This window comes from Sinohyriopsis cumingii, chromosome 1 (assembly GCF_028554795.1).
Source record: "Sinohyriopsis cumingii isolate HCF-2022 chromosome 1, ASM2855479v2, whole genome shotgun sequence".
Classification (NCBI taxonomy): Eukaryota; Metazoa; Mollusca; class Bivalvia; order Unionida; family Unionidae; genus Sinohyriopsis; species Sinohyriopsis cumingii.
This window is the reverse complement of record NC_142961.1, coordinates 26007328-26028678: the sequence shown is the minus strand read 5'-3', so window position 1 is coordinate 26028678 and position 21351 is coordinate 26007328. Positions and strand designations below refer to the sequence as shown.

Below are 21351 nucleotides of genomic sequence, written 5' to 3'. Positions count from 1 at the left end.
TCTAATAGGGTGGAGGACAAAGTTCGTGTTGTCTAATAGGGTAGAGGACAAAGTTCGTGTTGTCTAATAGGGTGGAGGACAAAGTTCGTGTTGTCTAATAGGGTGGAGGACAAAGTTCGTGTTGTCTAATAGGGTGGAGGACAAAGTTCGTGTTGTCTAATAGGGTAGAGGACAAAGTTCGTGTTGTCTAATAGGGTGGAGGACAAAGTTCGTGTTGTCTAATAGGGTGGAGGACAAAGTACGTGTTGTCTAATAGGGTGGAGGACAAAGTTCGTGTTGTCTAATAGGGTGGAGGACAAAGTTCGTGTTGTCTAATAGGGTAGAGGACAAAGTTCGTGTTGTCTAATAGGGTGGAGGACAAAGTTCGTGTTGTCTAATAGGGTGGAGGACAAAGTTCGTGTTGTCTGATAGGGTGGAGGACAAAGTTCGTGTTGTCTAATAATATGAGGACAAGGTTCATTTTGTCTGAGCCCGTTTTCTCAAATTGGGTAGGGGAAAAGTTCTCTTCTCAATACTGTTAAACTCTGTTTTTACTTCGCCGAGAAGAAGTAGATCTCACTGTGCCAAGATGATCTGTATTGGCTATTCGTCATATGCTTGTAGATACTGTCTCATTTCGGAAAATAAGTTTCTCGTATTAGAATGAGATCTACTTAATTAGTGAATATTTCTTGTGTAACAAACACAACACACACACACACATACACACACACACACACACACACTGAAATATAAATCCACTTGCGCAAATCGGGAAAGCTCATGATTGCAAGGTACGCATCCCGCGGGCTAGTAAACAAAGAGTGATAGAGAGATACTGTGTTCTGTTCGTAATAATTTATGTTCAGCAAGTTTTGCACTCTACGATTTCGCCTCAGTTCAAATATCAGCACATTTATTTCGTGCTTATATGTATCTTTTCGTAAACGCATAACTGCCCTCAGTTCTTTCATCAATCGATCCTCTACTTCACAAGATACACAGTGAAAGTCTGCCATTTCTGTCTTCTAGCCAGTATCAAAGTACGTCTCGCATTTTCTCGCATAGACATGATAATATGAATATTTGCTATTTAAAGCAAGTTCTAAGGAATATAATTTTGTAAATTAGAGATCTCATGATAAGATACTGGAATAATTTGTAACAAAATAACCGGGTTGGATTTCGGTTTGCAATATAACACTTTTGATGGTGATACAAATACAATGTTTAATGACGAATGACTTGAATAAGAAAAGAATTATGATTAATACGTGCATATAATATCCAAATATTGGATCAATTCACATTAACATAATCCGCACGAACTAAATAATGAAAATACAAATAAATGACCTTACATAGTAAAAGGACAATGGGTGAATTATTCGCAGTGATTTTACAACGAAAGAATGGTGTGTTTTACTCAAATAGTAAAACTGTGGTATTTTACTCATATAGTAAAACTGTATTCACTCAAATGGTGAAAATGATGAAAACAAAAGGACAGATGTACAAAATATATTTACAGTCCCCAAAACACACTGGGTATTACAAACCCCAAAAGATTAGCCCACGGCTAGAAGATTACATATATGGAGTTACACACTCCGTCACCAGCACACTTGGCTACTAGTCACACTGGTTAATCAAACAGTCAGTATTCCAGATTGTTCAGTCAAGCAATCAGCGCCCACCAATCTCGGTCAGCAATGCCGGATCACCTGCTACTCGACCAGCAACACTGTTTACTCAGCTCCACGGCTGCTATGGTTCAGCTTTACAGCTGCTATGGTCATCTTCTATGGTTAGTTCTGCAGCTGGTACCACGTCGACTCCGATCACTCCGATAACTCTGATCACTCTGATCAGCTATAAAGCTGCGACTACGATCACCCTGGTCAGCTGAAAATAAATCTAACGTTGTGTTATATGCATGACACGGGCATATACGATAAAACGTAATGACGTTATATACGGTAAGCTACACAGATTATATTATCGTCACAATAATTCCAAAACAATACACAAGTTCAGAAGTGAACCTAACCTAGCTACGATGTCGTAGCCTCAACTTGGTTTGTTGTGGTTGAGGCTACGAACTGATCCCATATCATGTAATGGAGCAAAAAAAATCATCACTAAAGTGAGAAAAACAAACAGTGTAGAAATCAACTACATAATTATAATCATGTTGTGAAAGAAGTTTGGCTTATTTTGAATTTATTAAGCCCGTACACGATAAAATAAATTGGCATGGTTACACTAACTTCATTCTGTCCGCCATGACAGATAACGCGAGACTCTCACCGTTACCTCTTTTCTACGTAAAGCTTGCCAGATCATATTTGGATATTCTACGCTATATTATTATGAATCAAGTGCGAATAATCGCTTCTTGGTGGAATTTCAAAGTTGCCGATAAACCGTATTTACTTTTAATGCGCAGAATTTCTGATCCAAACGGCGCCAAATGTTTACTACGATTTGTTTACATTTCCAAATAAGGCGTCAATGTCCTTATATGGCACACAAACAAACGAGGCTGAGAATGGAAGTAATCATTATTTGAAATAATATGGCAGACATCTAAACGAAAATATCGGCTAAAAAAGGTAAACGAGATTTTACAACTATTTCTACAATGATTTTCGATACTTCCTGTATTAAATAAGAGGACTACTCAATTTATTGGATTATATGCGAGGAATATGTTTAAAGTGTTATTATTAGGCTAAAAGAGCGCCGGGTGTGAATCACACCCGGCTTGCTCCATTAACACGTATATGCTCATGTTAGTACCCTGTCCACGAGGAACGAGTAAGGGTACTAATATTAGTACTAAACCTAACCGTGCCCGAACAAGAATCCTACGATACTAAACGTTTCTTAAAAATGCAACTTTATATATTGCTAATATAAATCTCTTGCTAAGTCACAAACAAGAATAGAAAATATTTGCATGATACTACGTAAGCCGAAGCTACATAGAAAATATACAAAAATAAACGTGGTAGTACAATAGTTATAACTTATACTTAAGAAATTAATAACTCACATACCTCTACAGCTGAAGATGTGCAAGTCCTTAAAGTAGGTGTTGACACCTTTAGCTCTCCCCAGCATGTTAGCTGGTTTGACCTTTAAGGTGACACCCTAGTGTTCTGAAGTAGTTGTGTTTTTGTGTGGGTTTCTCTATACACCCATTCTGTGTTTTTGTGTTTAAAATAATAATAAAATTTGTGTAAAATAAGTGTAATTTTGTCAGGGTTTCTCTATGTTCTGTTAATCAAATCATAGAGTTCAAATTGTCCCAAAAAAGCTAGGCATTATGTTTCCTTCCCTTTGCCTGGGCTTGCAGTGGGTCTGGATACTAACCTCCTTTGCTATGAACTTAGGATTGTACTACCTCGCGCAAGGACTATTAAGTCCAAGGGTTGGATTCCATTCCTTTTGGTCCCAATAGTTTTGTATATTAAGAGTAACTCTGCCAAAGTATTTTTTGTCATTGTGTTATGCAATTGTGAGTACTTTGTTGCAAGTGTTCCCTTTATCTGTAAGGACAGCTCTACTTAGATCAAATCTATTACAGTTGTTTTCCTTATCTACATCTATTTGTGTTGTAATACATTTTGAATGTATGAGATAAGAGCAGAAAATACAGTATTTACTGTTGAAAAAGAATAAGGTGTCTAGGTGTTTTGTGTTTTTGTTTAGTGAGTGCATGTATTGTATTTTGTTAATTGCTTTTTGGTTGGTCTATACGCCTAGCATATTGTGATCAAATTGTGTTCTGTTACTTTATTGCACCTTGGCGCAAAAAGTGGATTTAAATTGTCCATCACGCGGACGTGGAAAACACTGTTGGTATGTAGTTATAGTTTATATAGTAACAAAATCAATTCTTGGTATATGGTTATATATTAAAATGCCAATACATTAGAAGGGATAGTTATTCCTTTATGCTATTTAATAGTAAAATACATTTTGTTTGAGTTGTTGTATCTAAAAAGATTGGGAATAATTGGTAAGTGTTGCTTCGGCAAATTGAAAGTTATACAGAGCTACAATAAGTTTGAAGGGAGAATTATTCCCTTAATCAATTTAAATAAAATCCAAAATTAAAGAAAAAAACATTGTAAATAGTTAGCAAGCATTGCTTCGGCAAACTGAAAGTTATACCTAGCAACCAATTGTGTTTAGTTTTCTTATTGCACCTTGGTGCGAAATAAAGGATCGAGATCTTCGATCACGAGAACGTGATGGAAAACACCGTTAATTCGTTATACACTGTCAATTCGTAGTTTTGAATCGTATGACGAAAGAAACAATCATTTAGGAGGGAGAGCTATTTTTCTAAGCAATTTTAAAACAAAACCAAGTAGTTTGAGTTAGTAAATTGAAATTTTGAGTTATTAATCAATGTTTTTTTTTTTGCAGCTTGAAGTAATTTAAATCAGTTTCACATTAATGATCAAACTCAAAAAGTTGAACCTGGGACAATTTTGAAATTGATTCACCAAAGTCTTCATCCAAATGATTCTTCTTTTCTCTAGTTCCTTTTTCTATCCATCTGGCTCCTGCCCTTTTAACCACCATTGTTTTCCTGGGTTTCTCTTTGTCTTCATGGCGTGACTCCGTTACATAATCTGTGTTTTGCGGGGTGTACTTCAGAAGAAGTACTGAACAAAGTTTTCAATTCCAAAGTCATGAAACTGGCTCCATTTCTTTAGAACTTTCTTTATACTTCACAAGAAGTATTAAGTAACGTTTTTAGTAAAATCCCGTATCTGAAATCGTTATTCTAAGTCACAGTCCTTGTTCATTGCATCCTGAGTCAAAGTCCATGTTCATTCCAATTATGGTGTGTTCATTTCCTTAGAAGTACATTCCTTTAGAATTTCTACTTTTCATTATTCTGGATCAGAGTCCGTGTACGTTTCTTTGTTTGTCCATTTCCTTTCGAATTTCCATTTTCCATTATCCTGAATCAGAGTCATTGTTCATTCCAAGTCTGTTCCGATACAATGTGTTGTTTTGTTGGGTTTTGTTTTGGCTGTTCTTCTTTAGAAGTTAGAAGTACTTCGTTAGAAGTACTAGTAATTCATTGCATCACTATAGTAGACCGCTCACTGACAAGACGTTCTAAAATGTAAAGATTTTCACATACGGTAAGGTATTCATGCACAGACGATTCCGCAATACATCATCTGTGCGCTGGAAGTATTCGGTTCCTCCCATGGAAAGCACTTCGCACTTGTGACATAAGATGAACCGAACTCAGTATTTAGAAATCTTTGTAGAATATACATAAATCACCCTCAGGTATCGTTGTACACACACACACACACACACACACACACACTGCAACCCAAATACACGTATTTAATAAATGAAAGGATTTATACAATTCCGTGACAATATTTGTGGAAGAAAAATTTTAACGCCACTGTGGCGATATCACTTTTGAAACTACTTTCTTTTACTATTTAGAAAATATATCTTCTTTTAGGTATGTTATTCAAACTTGTATTCCAAATTTAGTTTTTTTTCTTCATTTTTTTCATCTTCAGTTCCTCCTCCTCCTCCTCTCTTTCTCTCTCTCTCTCTCTCTCTCTCTCTCTCTCTCTCTCTCTCTCTCCAGCAGGATGGACACACCTTACAATGTGTCAAGACTGTATTACCTCCATTATACATGTATGTGATCAAAACTGGGACATCAAGAAATGCTGTGATCCCAACTAAAATACCCAACAAAATGTGCTTTGCAAGTGTTAATCAATAAAAAAAATGCACTGAACACGACCGTTTGCTAAAGAACCTTACACTGATCACCCACAAAGAAAAGATGCTACAAAGATGGGCCGAGCACTTCAACATTATCCAAAATCATCAGTCATTTTTCACTGAGGAGACAAATGATCGACTGCCTCAAGTTGATATCAACATTTTATTTACTGATCCTCCAACGCTAACTGAGACCGAGAAAGCAATTGATTGATCTACTGTTACATAGCAAGGCACACAAGACATATGCTATGAAAGCTGAGGTTTACAAAGTCGGAGGTTTCCACATAACTAAAATTGAATGAACTGTTCAAGTTAATTTGGACTCGAACTCAAAGAACAATACCCAAGGAGTATAAGTGAAAGGGCAACAGCAGATTTTGCGAGAACCATCTTCTTGCTGTTATTAGCCTGCAGATTCGGCAGAATCATCCTATACATCATATCGATTAAGGGCTCCTGCCTGAGAGTCAAAGGTGTTTTAGGAAGGGACTGTGGACCACAGGTACTGTGTATTATAACTCGTCAACTCATGGCGAAATTCCAGGAATAGAACTGCAACCTGTACACGACATTCATCGACCTGACAAAAGCATCTGACACGGTGAATAAAGAGGACCTATGGAAGATGATAACTACATTTAATTGCCAGGAAAAATTCTTAATAATGGCTAAACAATTCTATGATGGCATTCTCACTAGAACCATTACCAGTCACCACTGGAGTCAAACAAGACTGCGTGTTGGCTCAAACATATACACAGTCATGTTTTCTGCATGCTTACTGATTTCTTTCGGGACTAAGGCACTTTGATCGACGTCAGATACCGGTTTGATGGTAAGCTCTTCAATCTTCAGCCATCGACGTTTTGCACGATTCTTGCAGAAAAGTATTTTGTTTAATTATTTAAAAGCTAATACTGGAAACCTACCTTTTTCTGTTGTTCTTTTCTGGCATTTTGTTATAACGAAGTTGTACCTCCTTATTTATTACATAAATGTATGCACCAGCCTTGTCAGCTTTTAAGATCTGTTTAGCAGAAGAAGAAAAATGAAATACGCCTAAATATGGAAATACAAGTTACAATGACATACAAAAGAACAGATATATTTCTTAAATGGGTAAAGAAAGTAACTCCAAGAGATATCGCCACTGTGGCGATAACATTGGTTTCGCCAACGTGGCTATACCAATTTTTTCCCATTAATACATTTCAATACCTCATTATGAAATATATAGTAAATGTCAGTACGGAAAAAGACAACAAGGAACTATAACTACTTTCGAAGCTCCGTATAGGAAATACCTATGCTTTAATTACATGTACACACTTAACCTAGGTCCCCTTCATCCCCACCACACCACCTCATCAGTACCTGAGCCATCGGTCACAACCCATTATCATTTATGCCTTCTTTTTATATCCTTTACAGTAACATTACGAGAAGATAAATTGATGGACCTATATATACTGTGGAGTATATTTTATGCTCCATAAATCAGTGTTAAACAAATATGTATTTCTAGATCTGTGGGTTTTATTTCAATAAAATGAAAATATAATCTTTCCATCGCAGACCATTCAATGGGGGAAGGTACTGTGCTGGCGACAGAAAACGCTACAGATCCTGCAACATGGAGGTAAATAGAACTGAGTTTGTAGGTCATTCTGGTATGTACAAATTAGCATTAAAACATGTGACAAAGATAACGAAATTTTTCAAATATGAGCGTTTGTACATATAATTCCAAGATCGGCCCTAGGGCAAGGCAAACGAGGCCACCGCCTTGGGCCCCGCTCTTTCAGGAAATCAACTCCGCAATGCAACATTTTTGTTAGGGGCCCGGCTCATCGCTTGTTGTCTTGGGGCCCCGCATGCTGTCTTGGGCCCCGCACATCCTAAGGCCGGGCCTATATAATTCACCCGCACAAAATCATCATGTTTTACAGGTTATAAAGTCTTTTCAAACGTGTCGATCAATTCGATAATCCTAATGTCCTTTTACATCAAACAAAATATATCTGACTCATCCATCATATTGAGAAACAGGAAGGAAATTGACATACACGTGATTAGCGTTCATATGATATAACATGTTTAGCAATTTCACTGATTTTTTTTTTATATACTGCAGATGATTAAAATATACCTGAACATCATGAAGTACAATAAATCGAGAGAGATAATAATGCATCTTCATGTTGGCATTCAGTTGTGAAGAAATGAGGATTGAGTGTCCTTTAACAGACCAGTAAATCATCGTAGTTAGATTTATAAGCAGTCCGTCATTTGAATGCAGTGTGAGTGTATGTAAATGAATGCAAATATCACTCCCGTCTCTGGAAATATGGATTACGTCGTGAATTCTTTGTCTCTGTATTGTGATTTAAATTTTAAATCTTCTCACTCTGAGATGTCAGTGGATGGTAAAATCAATCTCCATTAGAGCAAGCGCTCTATTTGAAACTGGATTGAAGAAATAAATATAGAAAGTCTTGGAGCATGTTTATGTTTCCATTAGGATGCACAATGTTTCAGCTAAGATATACAACAATCACTAAATATATTGTTGGATTTTTTATTTTAAAGGTTAACATTGCACATTGTTTTGTGCTTAAAAGGTAAAAGTCATATTCTCAAGTAATACCAATTTATATTTTTCAGCCATGTCCTAAAGGGTCTTTGGATTTTAGAGCACTGCAGTGTGCGAGATTCAATGACGTACCTTTCAGGGGAAGATACTTCGAGTGGGTTCCATACAACGGAGGTAAAGTCTCATTGCAAAGCTGCACTGGCGCGAAGTTTCTACAGTAAAATATTTCCAATATCAAAATAAACATAAATTAATATTTCACCTATTTGTTATAAACACCGCCCATCCTCATTTCTACAGAAATGTTTCAATAAACATTTGTACAAAAAATTAAGACTTATCACTGAAAATACAGTAAAGTGTGTCGTAGGTAGAGAGATAGCATTGCCCTGCTGACAAAGAACATTTGTATGGACTAAATGCTACAAAATTAAAGATAGACGTTTCTCACATCTAAATAGTTTACTTTTTTCACTCAAAAAGTGTTATTTACAAGTGGGATCATAAACCCTGATTGAGAATCCAATTGTCTATGCTATATTAGCGTTAGGGTATCTATCATTATAAGTCTATGAATCTTGGTATTTTCTGGTATTCTGATGTCTCTTTGACAACCGAATGCGGCTTACCAATTGATGAAAACTATGCCCCTGTCGGGATGAAAACTATGCCCTTGTCGTGACGAAAACTTGCCCCTGTCGTGATGAAAACTATGCCCTTATCGTGATGAAAACGACGCCCTTGTCGTGATTAAAACTATTCCCTTGTCGTGATGAAAACTATGCCCTTATCGTGATGAAAAATATGTCCTTGTCGTGATGACAACTATGCCCTTATCGTGATTAAAACTATGCCCTTATCGTGATGAAAAATATGCACTTATCGTGATGAAAATTATGCCCTTGTCATGATAAACACTGTGCCCTTGTCGTGATGAAAACTATGCCCTTATCGTGATGAAAACTATGCCCTTGTCGTGATGAAAACTATGCCCTTGTCGTGATGAAAACTGTGCCCTTATCGTTATAAAGACTATGCCCTTGTCGTCATGAAAACTATGCCTTTGTCGTGATAAAAAAAAAGTTGAAAGGAAGACTAAAGACAGTAATGTTCAAATAATGGTAGATTCACATTTATGCAATACCAAACAGAATCACATGAAAATATCCGAACTTTGAAGTTTTCCAAATCTATATGCTGGCATATTCCATTGCGGAAAATTAATAATAATGATAATAATAATAATAATAATAATAATAATAATAATAATGTTTCATTCAGTACAGGATAAACCTTGTGCACTGAACTGTATGGCGAAGGGATACAACTTTTATACTGAGAGAGCAAGCAAAGTCATAGATGGTACATCGTGTTATTCCGACAAACGGGACATGTGTATCAACGGGGAGTGTCATGTAAGAAGAAAGGCTTAACGGTGTCATTATCAAAAATAACGCTTCAAACATTTCTTTGATCAAGCATACATTTCTAAAGTACTATAACTACAAATCTGTAAACTTGAATTCGAACTGCAGCCTGTAGAGTTTATACATTAGGGCATGTGGGTTTATTATCTTTAGTTTTATTTACATTTGTCTTTCTCGTAAACGTTTATCGACATATCCCTCTCTAAATAAATTGGCTATTGAATCGGTATTTACATTATACTGTCCTTCTCTTGTTATATTCATAATGTAAACCTTCACAAGCTACATCTCGATTATGTAGTCCGACTGTGTATTGCCTTTCGTCTTTTCAGCTCTAAACTTTGATCACACATTTGCCCAGTAAGAGTGTGTAAAAATACTTCGATTTTATTAATTTTCTATTGAAATTTTTCTTGATTCATAGCTAAATAGTTTGCGTGCAAATAAATGGATGCCGAAATGTATTTGACGTTTCCTGCTAATTACGTATTAAATTAATCTGTAACAAACGTACAAAGAATTTCCATGCGTACAAGACATTGTCTTCATCTTTTGATGCTTTGTTTTGAATTTATAATCCTCACTCCAATGCGTGCAATTTGTTCAAATTCAATTGACGAACTAATAGGGAAATGCAAAAGAGTTTCAGCGTTTGATACAAACTTTTTAACCTCCCCACATATCTTTATCTTTATTTAACAAATGGCATGATTATATTATTAAAAAGTTGACTGTGATTCCATCTCTAAAGCAAATCTTAAAATTAAAACCTTAAACGGAGTTATGAGAAATATTTTCAAGGAAAAGATGCCACTAAATTTATTTTTTTATATAAATCTGGGACTAATATTATCATACAACTTCTTGATATTATTATGTCTAACTAATTTGTATTATTTGTTGACTTTTCTTAGTGACTATGTTATGTATATTTGTATTTTGTACTTAATCATGTCCAAAATCAAGTTCATAGTGTACCTGTCCAGTGACATTTATTTTGTTGTCTCTGTGATTGTGGATTAAATAAACAAATCTTTATTAATATAATTATGTCTACTGTAATTTGCATTAAAACAGTCTTGATTCTGACCTTAGAATCTTTTAGATCTGAAAGTTTCAGCAAGTGACAGAGTATTTCCAGAGAATGGTAATTGTGACCTAGGTCAAGTAGAGAGATATATAATCTAAAAATTTCTCATTCTTGCATAAACATCTGAAGCAGAAACAATCATGTTGTTCTGTTTTTTATTTGGATGGATTTATTTATTCAAATTATTATTTACTGGAATTACAAAGTGTTCATACAGTAATGTTCTGGACTCGAACATTAATTTGGATTTATAGTGAATTTAGACAAAAAGATTTTTGATTATGTTATTGAGATACATGAAATGACTGACAACACATCACCACATTCCAGAACATTGACGCATTAGCACATTCGATACTACAGGCACATCAACACATTCCATAATGGACCCTATTTGGAATACCACTGGAATTCAATTGGAACTTTATACATTTGGACATGTGATAGAATTTTTAGTACTATTTAGCATTTAATTCACAATACTGTAAATTATTTTTAAATTTTCACTTTGTATATTTTGGGAAATAAATTGTTTGTTGAATTTTACAAAATTCATTGATTTTCGCTTTTTTCTGTTACGTAGTTTAAGACCATAGAGTCGTGATAATATCAGACGTGCTCTGTGCACTTACGAACTGTTTCCAGTTCATATTTAGTTGGATTTTGTAGACCTGACCAACAGCATCCAGTGCCCTTAAGGTCAATTTTACTTATATCTATGATATCGATATCTTCATTTGTTTTATGTAGGATGTGGGCTGTGATAACGTTCTGGGATCTGCAGCCGTCGAAGACAAGTGTCGTGTGTGTAATGGTAATAGTACCGCTTGCCACAAAATAGCTGGATTGATAGAAAAGTCGTTAGCCAAGGGAGGTATGACCTGGGCATTTCTTTTCTTGCTTTATAGCAAACCATACTATCTTAGTGTTACGTTTTTATTTGTTTCTTCTTTAAATCAATATTCGGCATATTCGTAATATGGAGGTTTCCCTAAAATATAATGAACTTAACACATGTAACGGGAGCTTCGCGATTTCAGTTTCTTTGCAGAAATAATGAAACCTAAAGCTTCTGAAAAGTGTTAATTCACACAATGAGGTAACAACAGGCAAAAGAAGCCTATTATTGATACTTATGTATATTGTACAAGTTTTCTATTTTTATTACAAAATACAGGAAAATGAGACGAATAAGATGGACGTCAGTAGTTATGATTGGCACTTGGGGGCACAATTAACTACTGACATGTATGTAACCCACATTAAAACAAAGTGTGCTACGCAGGATTCGTTGGAGACTATGAAAAGAAAAGCAAACGTTACGTTTTAAAGGAGTGAATGTATAACGGTTTAAACATCATTTTACCACACTAATTTGTCAATAAACCAAGAATATCAAGGATTACATTTAGATTAGTTTTCTAACAACACATTTCTGAGGAAACCTGCAATGCTGAAATGGGTTAAAATATATACAATAGATGGAAATATAAAGCCTTACATCGACATTTGCAGAAAACAAAAACAAAAAATCCAACAAGAAAACCCAATTTTTCTTCTAGCTTACCAGGAGGTTCTGAAGATACCAAAGGGAGCGATGCATATACAGGTGAAGGAGGCTTACAAGTCTACAAACTACTTAGGTACGCATACTTCACATAAGTCTACAAACTACTTAGGTACGCATATTTTACACAAGTCTACAAACTACTTAGGTACGCATACTTCACACAAACTGCATTAAAAAATGTATAACGATAAAGTAATGATATAAACGTGTTTTGTAGTAGCATATATTAGGTATCAATTTCTCTTTCTTGTAAAAAGCCTATATATATTGAGGCAAATAAATCATCACTTGATCTCAGACGAACAATATTGACTTTTCAGTTTACTATCAAACTATAATCTAATTCATCTTGTTCCGCATATATCGTCTTTAGCTCAAAATACCAACCCTTTGACAATCTGAAACTAAACTCCATTTCAGATAAAAGCAGCAAAACTAAATCTTGCCAATGCTGGAGAATTTTGTTTCCTAATTTCCAACTTCATTATTAAAATTACCCGTCCCCCATTGATGTATGTTTGACATTTAAAATGTATTCTTCCAATCATCTCGTTTTAATGAGTAAATTAATGAAATCAGAGCCTCCTACCATGGACATGTGTCCCTGTAATGCAAACGGTTTGAAAGATAGAAACAAGGTTGGAGCTGCCATTGGAACACTCCACGGCACCATCCCATACCGGATAAAATCCTCCATTTTTAACGTAGAAATATCAGCCATTTTCAAGTCTCTGAAACTTCTTTAAAACAAAATTCTATTCAGAGACCCTTGCTAAACCTTACATTTGACAATCCGTTCTGATCTCCGGTGTTGCAGAAATATGATTTGCTCATAAAATTTGGATAAAGGTATTCTGCATTGTTAGTTGCCTAGTCACGTTCCGATTAAGTGTCAAATTTCACAATTGTTTTTGAAAACCGATCACTTCTATTTAGGCATTATAGGATTGCGAACTACAACCAAGATTTCCTTACCTCCGAAATTAAAGAACTTTACAGCATTCAAAACTACGCACCCATGGAAATGAAGATTTTGACAACGGAATTGCTCCAATAAGTATCGACAATTTTACACTTTACAAAAACACATATTAACACACATTTTTTAAAAAAAAAGTATTGTGCTTGGTTTAAAATTACTTCCAAGAGATATATTAGACTGTCTGAAGCAATCATGAAAATTAACAAAGAAATGGGGCTACGTTTGGAACTAATTTGTTGCTCTTAACATACAGATGTGACCTCATAGTCGATAGGCGTATGGATAATATCCAAAATTGGATAGTAAATCGCCAAATCGCAGAGTCGCTTCATCAGTGAATATGGCGCAGAGTGATTAAGTATAATAAAAGTGCAGATAAAGCAGCCAAAGCTACCCAGCAGTCAACTGAATAGAAGATTTCACGCTGTTACTTCAAATATATAAATCGGCATGTTATACATAGTTCGCAAAATATATGTAATGCAAACTCAGTAAACATGCTTCAGCAATACCAAAATCGGCACTAGAAAGTGGCATTCGTCATCTAGTGCATATGAGGTGATATTATTTCGCCCACTTATGGACTACACATTAGTAACCCGCTTTTACACCACACATATCTAACCCGCTTTGGACCACACATAAGTAACCAGCCCAAGCCTCAGAGTTTATAGCATGGAAGTGTCTAATAACTGTTGAACACATTCTTGTCAAGTGCATTGACCTCCACCTAGTTTGACGATTTTTTATGTGAGCTCGATTAAGAAGCTATTTGATGATCGACCACCAGCTGAAATATTACTCTTTCTAACAGAATTTGTTCTTTACAAGAGTCTTCTCATTTAATAATGTATTTATATGCAATACATGCAGTAGGTTCTTAACTCTGAATCCTAGCTTTGAGACTGCTTCACGTGTTTGCTTTTGATATGCACATTTCCAAACCTTCCCGTTATTTATTGTAACACTTGATTACAAGGGAAGTACAATTTTCATTGATTGTTTTCTTGCTTAGCATTGAAAAGCATAAATGGTCCCTACTACATCAACGGTGATTGGACAATAGATTGGCCTCGAAAATTCCCGGTTGCAGGGACAGTATTCCATTACCAACGAATCCAAGACGAACCAGAGATTATTAAAGCTATAGGACCTACAGACGAGGATCTAGTTGTTATGGTAAGGCCAGTCCCATTTGAGGATCACGTACTTGAGCGTTTGCAAAGTTGATGAAAATTGTGTCGTATTTTTCAAATACAATTTTACCCTTGTTTACATCTGTTTTCAAGCTCTCTCGTTGCAGTTGTGTTTGTTTTAACGTTATCATCGTGATCGTCGCTTCTTATGCCATTTTATTCTTTTTGTTGATATAATTTGTGACCTTTTTATTCATCAAAGCGTTTCATCTGTCTTACGTAGTTTCAATTCTTTTCATTAGTCATCTCTGTATATTAAGTTCATCACAATATGTTTCCTTATCCACCCTAATTTTAAATAGACGATGATTTATGTGTCTGACATAAACGTGATTGACTATTTATCTGTTCTAGATTTGAGTTTTGCACAGTTCAGTGAACCAAACATTTGTATGTCACATTTTTTGTTTCGAGCAGTTACTGTTGCAAGAGGATAGAACTGGGATAGAATATGAGTATAACGTTCCACATAACAGCAGTTCCAGTCTTCATGATGTATCTAGGTATATTTGGACGCATTCAGCTTGGGCCGAGTGTTCGCGTTCTTGTGGAAAAGGTTAGTAGTACACACAGTTACTAGTACATTTCGCTAAATATAAACTGTAAACTTCAACCGTTTGCTAACTACACATTATGCGTCATGTACTGCTATCAAATAACCCATTCAAACATATGTCACAAGTTTTTACCTGAACTGTGGGATGTAGTTAGAATGCTTGAATGCATGAAAGTGGCGACCACAGACTATTATTCGAGGTTGGTTTTCACCTCGATTGCACTACTGCTTGATTAATTTAGACTTGATAAAAAGTAGCGTTTATAAACAATGGAAAGGAGTAAATATTCAAAACTGAGTGTTCCCAATGTGATAAGTTCGTTCTTTTTCCCAGTACTTGACATATAAAGAAGAGAGTTTGTAAAATGCGTGTTTATTCTTGATATTTAAGTCGGATCGTCATACATAAAAGTTTTCGTGTTGGTATCCAATCATTCTTGGAGAAAGTCACCAAACTGAAAAGCACCTCAAACAATTTCCCCATTGTCAAAGGCTGGGAACTACCTTATGCCTATCAGTTAAGTGGTTCATCCGTTTTGTCCAGGCGCTTGTTTTGAGAGTGTCTAGTACAAGGACACTTTTCTGACTTTCATTTACTGCTTTTTACAACTCAAAGTTTGTTTAATGACATTGATTTTTTTAAAGATCGTTTGAATATTATATCGTTTTACCATGCAGTACATATGCAGGTTGCACGTTGGTTCATTCAATTGACCCAATCGACACATTTCTGTACTATCTTCGCGACTGAAGGATATTTCCTACTTCATTCTTGTGAAAAAATTCACAAACTACTCTACCTGAGATTTCTTCTTGACGTTCTTATATGTTTGCATAATCAGTGTGACGACCTTCGTGACGTAATTTCAAAATGCCAATATCTCTTACACATCAGAGTCTGCTTAAAGCTTGAAATAATAATCTCACTTCCGATTAAGTTTCAAATCACGGTAAGTGGCAACTGTAATGAATGCATCAGTCTATTATGAAGACAAACTCCAAGAATGTCTTCATCAAGGCAACACAATGAAAGTTTGCTATGATAACGACATCCCAAAAACTGAACATAATCTGTGCCTTGTTTGTTAGTTTAAATTGAATAGTTAACATTGTGCATTTGTATGTATCATAAATTGTTTTTCCCATGCCAAAATAGAAATATTATGTGAAAAAGGATGTTTGATGAATGAGAAGAAAATTCTATGCTACAAGAGTAATTACATGGATATATGTCCCTGTCACCTTCTTTTGGCTATTAAAACTTTACGCATGAATGGAAATTCCACCCTCTCCACGAAAGATAAAAATAAAAAGTCTTTTGTGGAGAAAAGCACGGGCCACCATAACACGAATCTGATCATACATCTTCACAAAAAGTACTAGTTCACCTATTCTGCTATTTCAGTTATTTCACATATCGTCTTTTAAAGATTAAGAAACACGTCTCACCGACATTAATATTTTTCCCAACACACCCATTTGCCACGATAACTATTTTTTAAACAGTCCTTCTCTATGATATATATCCTGCACTGGCTCACTTTATTGGGCCATTTCTGCTATTTCAGCTATTGCGTTTGACAGACCAAGAAATCCAGACGGAACTATCAAACATATAATATCCAGAAGACAATATTCGACGGATAATATGTGGTGTATGATGTCCGACGGATAATATGTGGATATAATGGCTGACAGATGATATGTGGCATATAATGGCTGACAGATAATATTTGGCATATAATGGCTGACAGATAATATATGGCATATAATGGCCGTCGTATGTGGCATATGATGTCCGACAGATAATATTCAGAAGACCACAAGATGATATCAAGCACATAACAACCAGATGATAAGATCCAACAGATATTATTTGAAAGACATCATCCAGGAAAAAATACAAAACAAATAATGTCGAAAAGATACTACCCGACAGATAATATCTAGCAAATAAAACAAATAATCTCCAGCATATAAATATAGAGATGATAAAATCCTGCAGATAATATGCTGTAAAATATATGGAAACATATCCACAAAGTATTATGAAATTGATAATATCTAGTAGATAATATCCAACAGATAATATCTAGTAGATAATACCCAACAGATAGTATCTAGTAGATAATACCCAACAGATAATATCTAGTAGATAATACCCAACAGATAGTATCTAGTAGATAATACCCAACAGATAATATCTAGTAGATAATACCTAACAGATAGTATCTAGCAGATAATACCCAACAGATAATATCTAGTAGATAATACCTAACAGATAATATGTAAGACATTATATATTCAGAATAATATTTACCAGATAATATCCAACAGAATATTCCCTGAAGATAATATCAAGAAGATATCAATTAGACTTTTGGGACAACGACCACATAATGTAAACTTAATGGCTAATGACCGTAAACATCTGTTATTGTTTTCATTTTCGTTTTTTCTTCTTCTTCTTTTTCTTTTCTGGTTGCTTTGTTTAAAATTCTGTTTTGGAGTGTTTCTGGAAATACATTGACATTTGCTTTAACTTTTGCTTGTTTGTAATCCTTTTCCTCTGTCTATTTACTTTCTAATGTATAGACCTCATACTGTGACAGAATTATGGGAAGTAATTAGCGGTATGTTTTCCAATTAACGTTTTCGGGTTTTTCCCCAGAGTTTGGTTTTGTTTTACTTAAATTTGTTAAATAGTTTATCTCACCTGTTAGGTGCTCTAATTTCGGGTACATCTTGTGTATCTTACCTTTAATGAATGTTTGATAGAATTTTGTGTCCAGCCTGTGTTACTTACCTTTAATGAAGTTTGATAGAATTTCGTGTCCATCCTGTGTATCATACCTTTAATCAAGCTTGGTAGAATTTCATAAGTTGTTATGTCATATTTGACCGTCAATCGTCGACAAATTTTCGTTACAACACCCTTTAGTTCCAGTTTGTGAATTTTCTTTTTTTTCATGTCTGGTATTCTCCAAACTAGCCAGACTTCCTGACAGTGGTGTTAAACTACCATTCCTGACAGTACTGGTAAAGTGACAATCCAAACAGTGTTGGTAAACTACCATTCCTGATAGTGCTGGTAAACTATAATTCCTAAGTGCTGGTAAACTACTATTCCTGACAGTGCTGGTAAACCACAATCCCTAACAGTGCTGGTAAACCACAATTCCTGACAGTGCTATTAAACTATAATTCATAGCAGTGGTGGTAAACTACAATTCCTGATAGTGCTGGTAAACTACCATTCCTCACAGTGCTGGTAAACTAAAAGTCCTGACAGTGATGGTAAGCTAATATTCCTAACAGTGCTGGTAAACTAACGTTTCTGACTGTGCGGAAACTACAATTCCTGACAATGATGGTAAACTACTATTCCTGACAGTGCTGGTAAACTTCCATTCCTAGCAGTGTTGGTAAACTACTATTCCTGATAGTGTGTGTAACAACAATTCCTAAGTGCTGGTAAACTACTATTCCTGACAATCCTGGTAAGCTACAATTCCTAACAGTGCAGGTAAACTACCATTCTTGACAATGATGGTAAACTAACATTCCTGACAGTGCTGATAAACTAAAATTTCTGACAGCGATGGTAAACTACAATTTCTGATAGTGATGGTAAACTACCATTCCTGACAGGGCTGTTAAACTAACATTCCTCACAGTGCTGGTCAGCTACCATTCCTATCAGTGGTGATTAACTGCAATTCTTGACGGTGCTGGTAAGCTACTATTCCTCACAGTGCTGGTAAGCTACATGTCCTGACAGTGATGGTAAACTACCATTCCTGACAGTGCTGATAAACTGTCATTCCTAACAGTGTTGGTATACTACCATTCCTGATAGTGCTGGTAAACTACCATTCCTAAGTTAGTTGTTTGGATTAACGTGGTTTTCGTACTGTTGTAAATATACCATGGGTTTATGACTGCACAACAGCCTGATAATGTATCCTGGGGGAAGGAATTAGAGCCTCATCCCCCAGGCATTTATATGCACAAAGTACACTGTTAATTGGCCTCAGCCATGAGTCCAAGTTAGACCCTAACGGTCTGAATGGAGTGCTTTCATGAGTAGGACTGGACCCACGCATTTATGTTTCAAAAGAAATTCTGGTTTACCAACCAGTGGGGTGTCAACCAATGCAGTATGTAACGCCAGTCGCGATTGGTTGGCGACTATGACGTCACCTCGGCACACCTATTTGTTAGCGGGTGAAAATCGTTCACATCTCCGCTTTTGTGTACAAATGTCCGGTATTGGAAGGGAGGAAAGTGGTCCGGCAAGAATGCTATCCGCAAGAACGTCTCTGAACACCAGCCCGTATTTAATCAAATTTTAGTCCAGTTATCTTTTTTTAATGGACCCTAACAACATAATTAATAATTTGTAATCCACCTGTGCAATTGAGTCAAATCCAAACAAGTCTAGTAATTTTCCTATCTCCTATCAATTCCAATAATACTAGTACAAAGTGTACATAATAGTCGCCCTAACAATTTCAGTTTGCTAAATGTCTTAGCTACATATAAAGGGTTGAGTGACCATTAGGTAAAATAGTTTTAATTTTGATGCAGGGGATCGAAAAGATCATATCAGTAATGTGGTTTTATCGAAGTGGGAAACCAAGCCAAAATGGTTCCCTAAAATAAGAGGCAATTTGGAAGCCCTAAAAAGGGCTGTTATTTTTCCCCAGGCGGGAATGTGCCACGGCTTTCGTCTTCCTCGCAAATTTCCTCCACCGTCCGAGTTTCTTTCCGCTTTCTTGGTGGGAATGCCTCGTACCCATGGAAGTCGCCAAGGAATTCTGCGGTGTCTAGCAGTGTTGACATCGGGTGTTTTGAGTATGCAGTGTTGAATCGTTTTCGAGGGATGCGTTTCCCGGCATGTTATTGCTGTGATGTGAGTTTTTTGTCCTTTAGTGACCTCCAGGCTACTAAAGCAGTTGATTTAATAAAATCATTAGATAACATGAGGTCTGCAGGTGCCATTTGAAGTCCCAGTGCATTCAGCCTTTTAATGCCCGGTCATAAATAATTCACTTACAAAGCACCTATAAAAAACTAAGGAAACCGCAAAATCGGATGTCCTAGACGTCCTTAACGAACCGAGTAATCAACTAGGATTCCGGTCCTAGATGTCCTTAACGAACCGTGCAATCGGCTAGGACTCCGGTCTCTTGCTAAATAAAGTATAAATAACATTTGATCTCGAAAACCATTAATTAATAAATAACTTAAAGAGGTAATATCTAAAAACTTATAAATAACATAACGTAGGAAACACACCCATAACACCTCGACTAGTAATACCATAATAACCTTGAAAATCTCTCTTCATACATGATTTCTACTAAGAACCTCTATAAACAGCATAGAACATCCCCCCCCTTTTAGAACATTTTGAAGAAGAAAAAAAAAATCGAAAAAAAAAATCGCAAGAAACACCAGGCAAATGCAACAAGAAACCAGCGATGTAAAGCAGGACCGTTCCCGAGCTCTCCTTCCCACTAATGACAGCCAACCATTCAACTGTAAGGGACCTTTATGGACCCACAGATTGAGGCCAAACTATCAGGGTTCCTTTAATCCATAAAAGCCTGGGGGAGGTGGCACCATCCCCTTCCCTAGGAACAACTAGCAGACTGCGGTGCAGTCAGAAAAAAGTGGCACATGCACAATTGTGCGCACGTCACTATAATTAAACTAAACAACAACAATGCCCGGTCGCTGTCCTCGTGTGCTGCTACTGTCCCCTCTGCTGACCCTTTCCCAGTGGCAATGTGGAATGTTTTATCCGGCAGGGTTATACTCGGTTGTTGTGGTGATTGCAGCCTGGTGATTGCAGTCTAATGTCTTCTAAAACCTGCTCTGGTATTACCTGTTGACATCAGGTAGCGTGAATAGGCGTACTTGTTTTCGGTGGCGTCCTATTCCTTGGAGGTGGTGGTGGTGGTGGGGTTGTACTCTTAGGAGATTTTGAGACGATGGTGGCAAATGTCTCGTATTCCTAAGTGCTGGTAAACTGTTATTCCTGACAGTACTGGTAAACTACAATTCCTAACAGTGCAGGTAAACTACCACTCCTGACAGTGCTGGTAAACTAACATTCCTCACAGTGCTGGTAAACTGCAATTCCTGACAGTGATGGTAAAC

The 21351-nt window shown here is 36.2% G+C and overlaps 1 protein-coding gene across 1 annotated transcript in view; it reads left to right on the top strand.

Moving 5' to 3' along the window:
- Positions 1–21351, top strand: part of LOC149806572 (A disintegrin and metalloproteinase with thrombospondin motifs 6-like) — a 59410-nt gene that overhangs the window by 20877 nt on the left and 17182 nt on the right. Inside the window, exons 12-18 of the mRNA XM_089951387.1 lie at positions 7345–7408; positions 8434–8536; positions 9644–9777; positions 11630–11753; positions 12442–12522; positions 14447–14610; positions 15045–15183. Coding sequence (XP_089807513.1) covers positions 7345–7408; positions 8434–8536; positions 9644–9777; positions 11630–11753; positions 12442–12522; positions 14447–14610; positions 15045–15183 — 809 coding nt within the window. The remainder of the gene's footprint in view (positions 1–7344; positions 7409–8433; positions 8537–9643; positions 9778–11629; positions 11754–12441; positions 12523–14446; positions 14611–15044; positions 15184–21351) is intronic.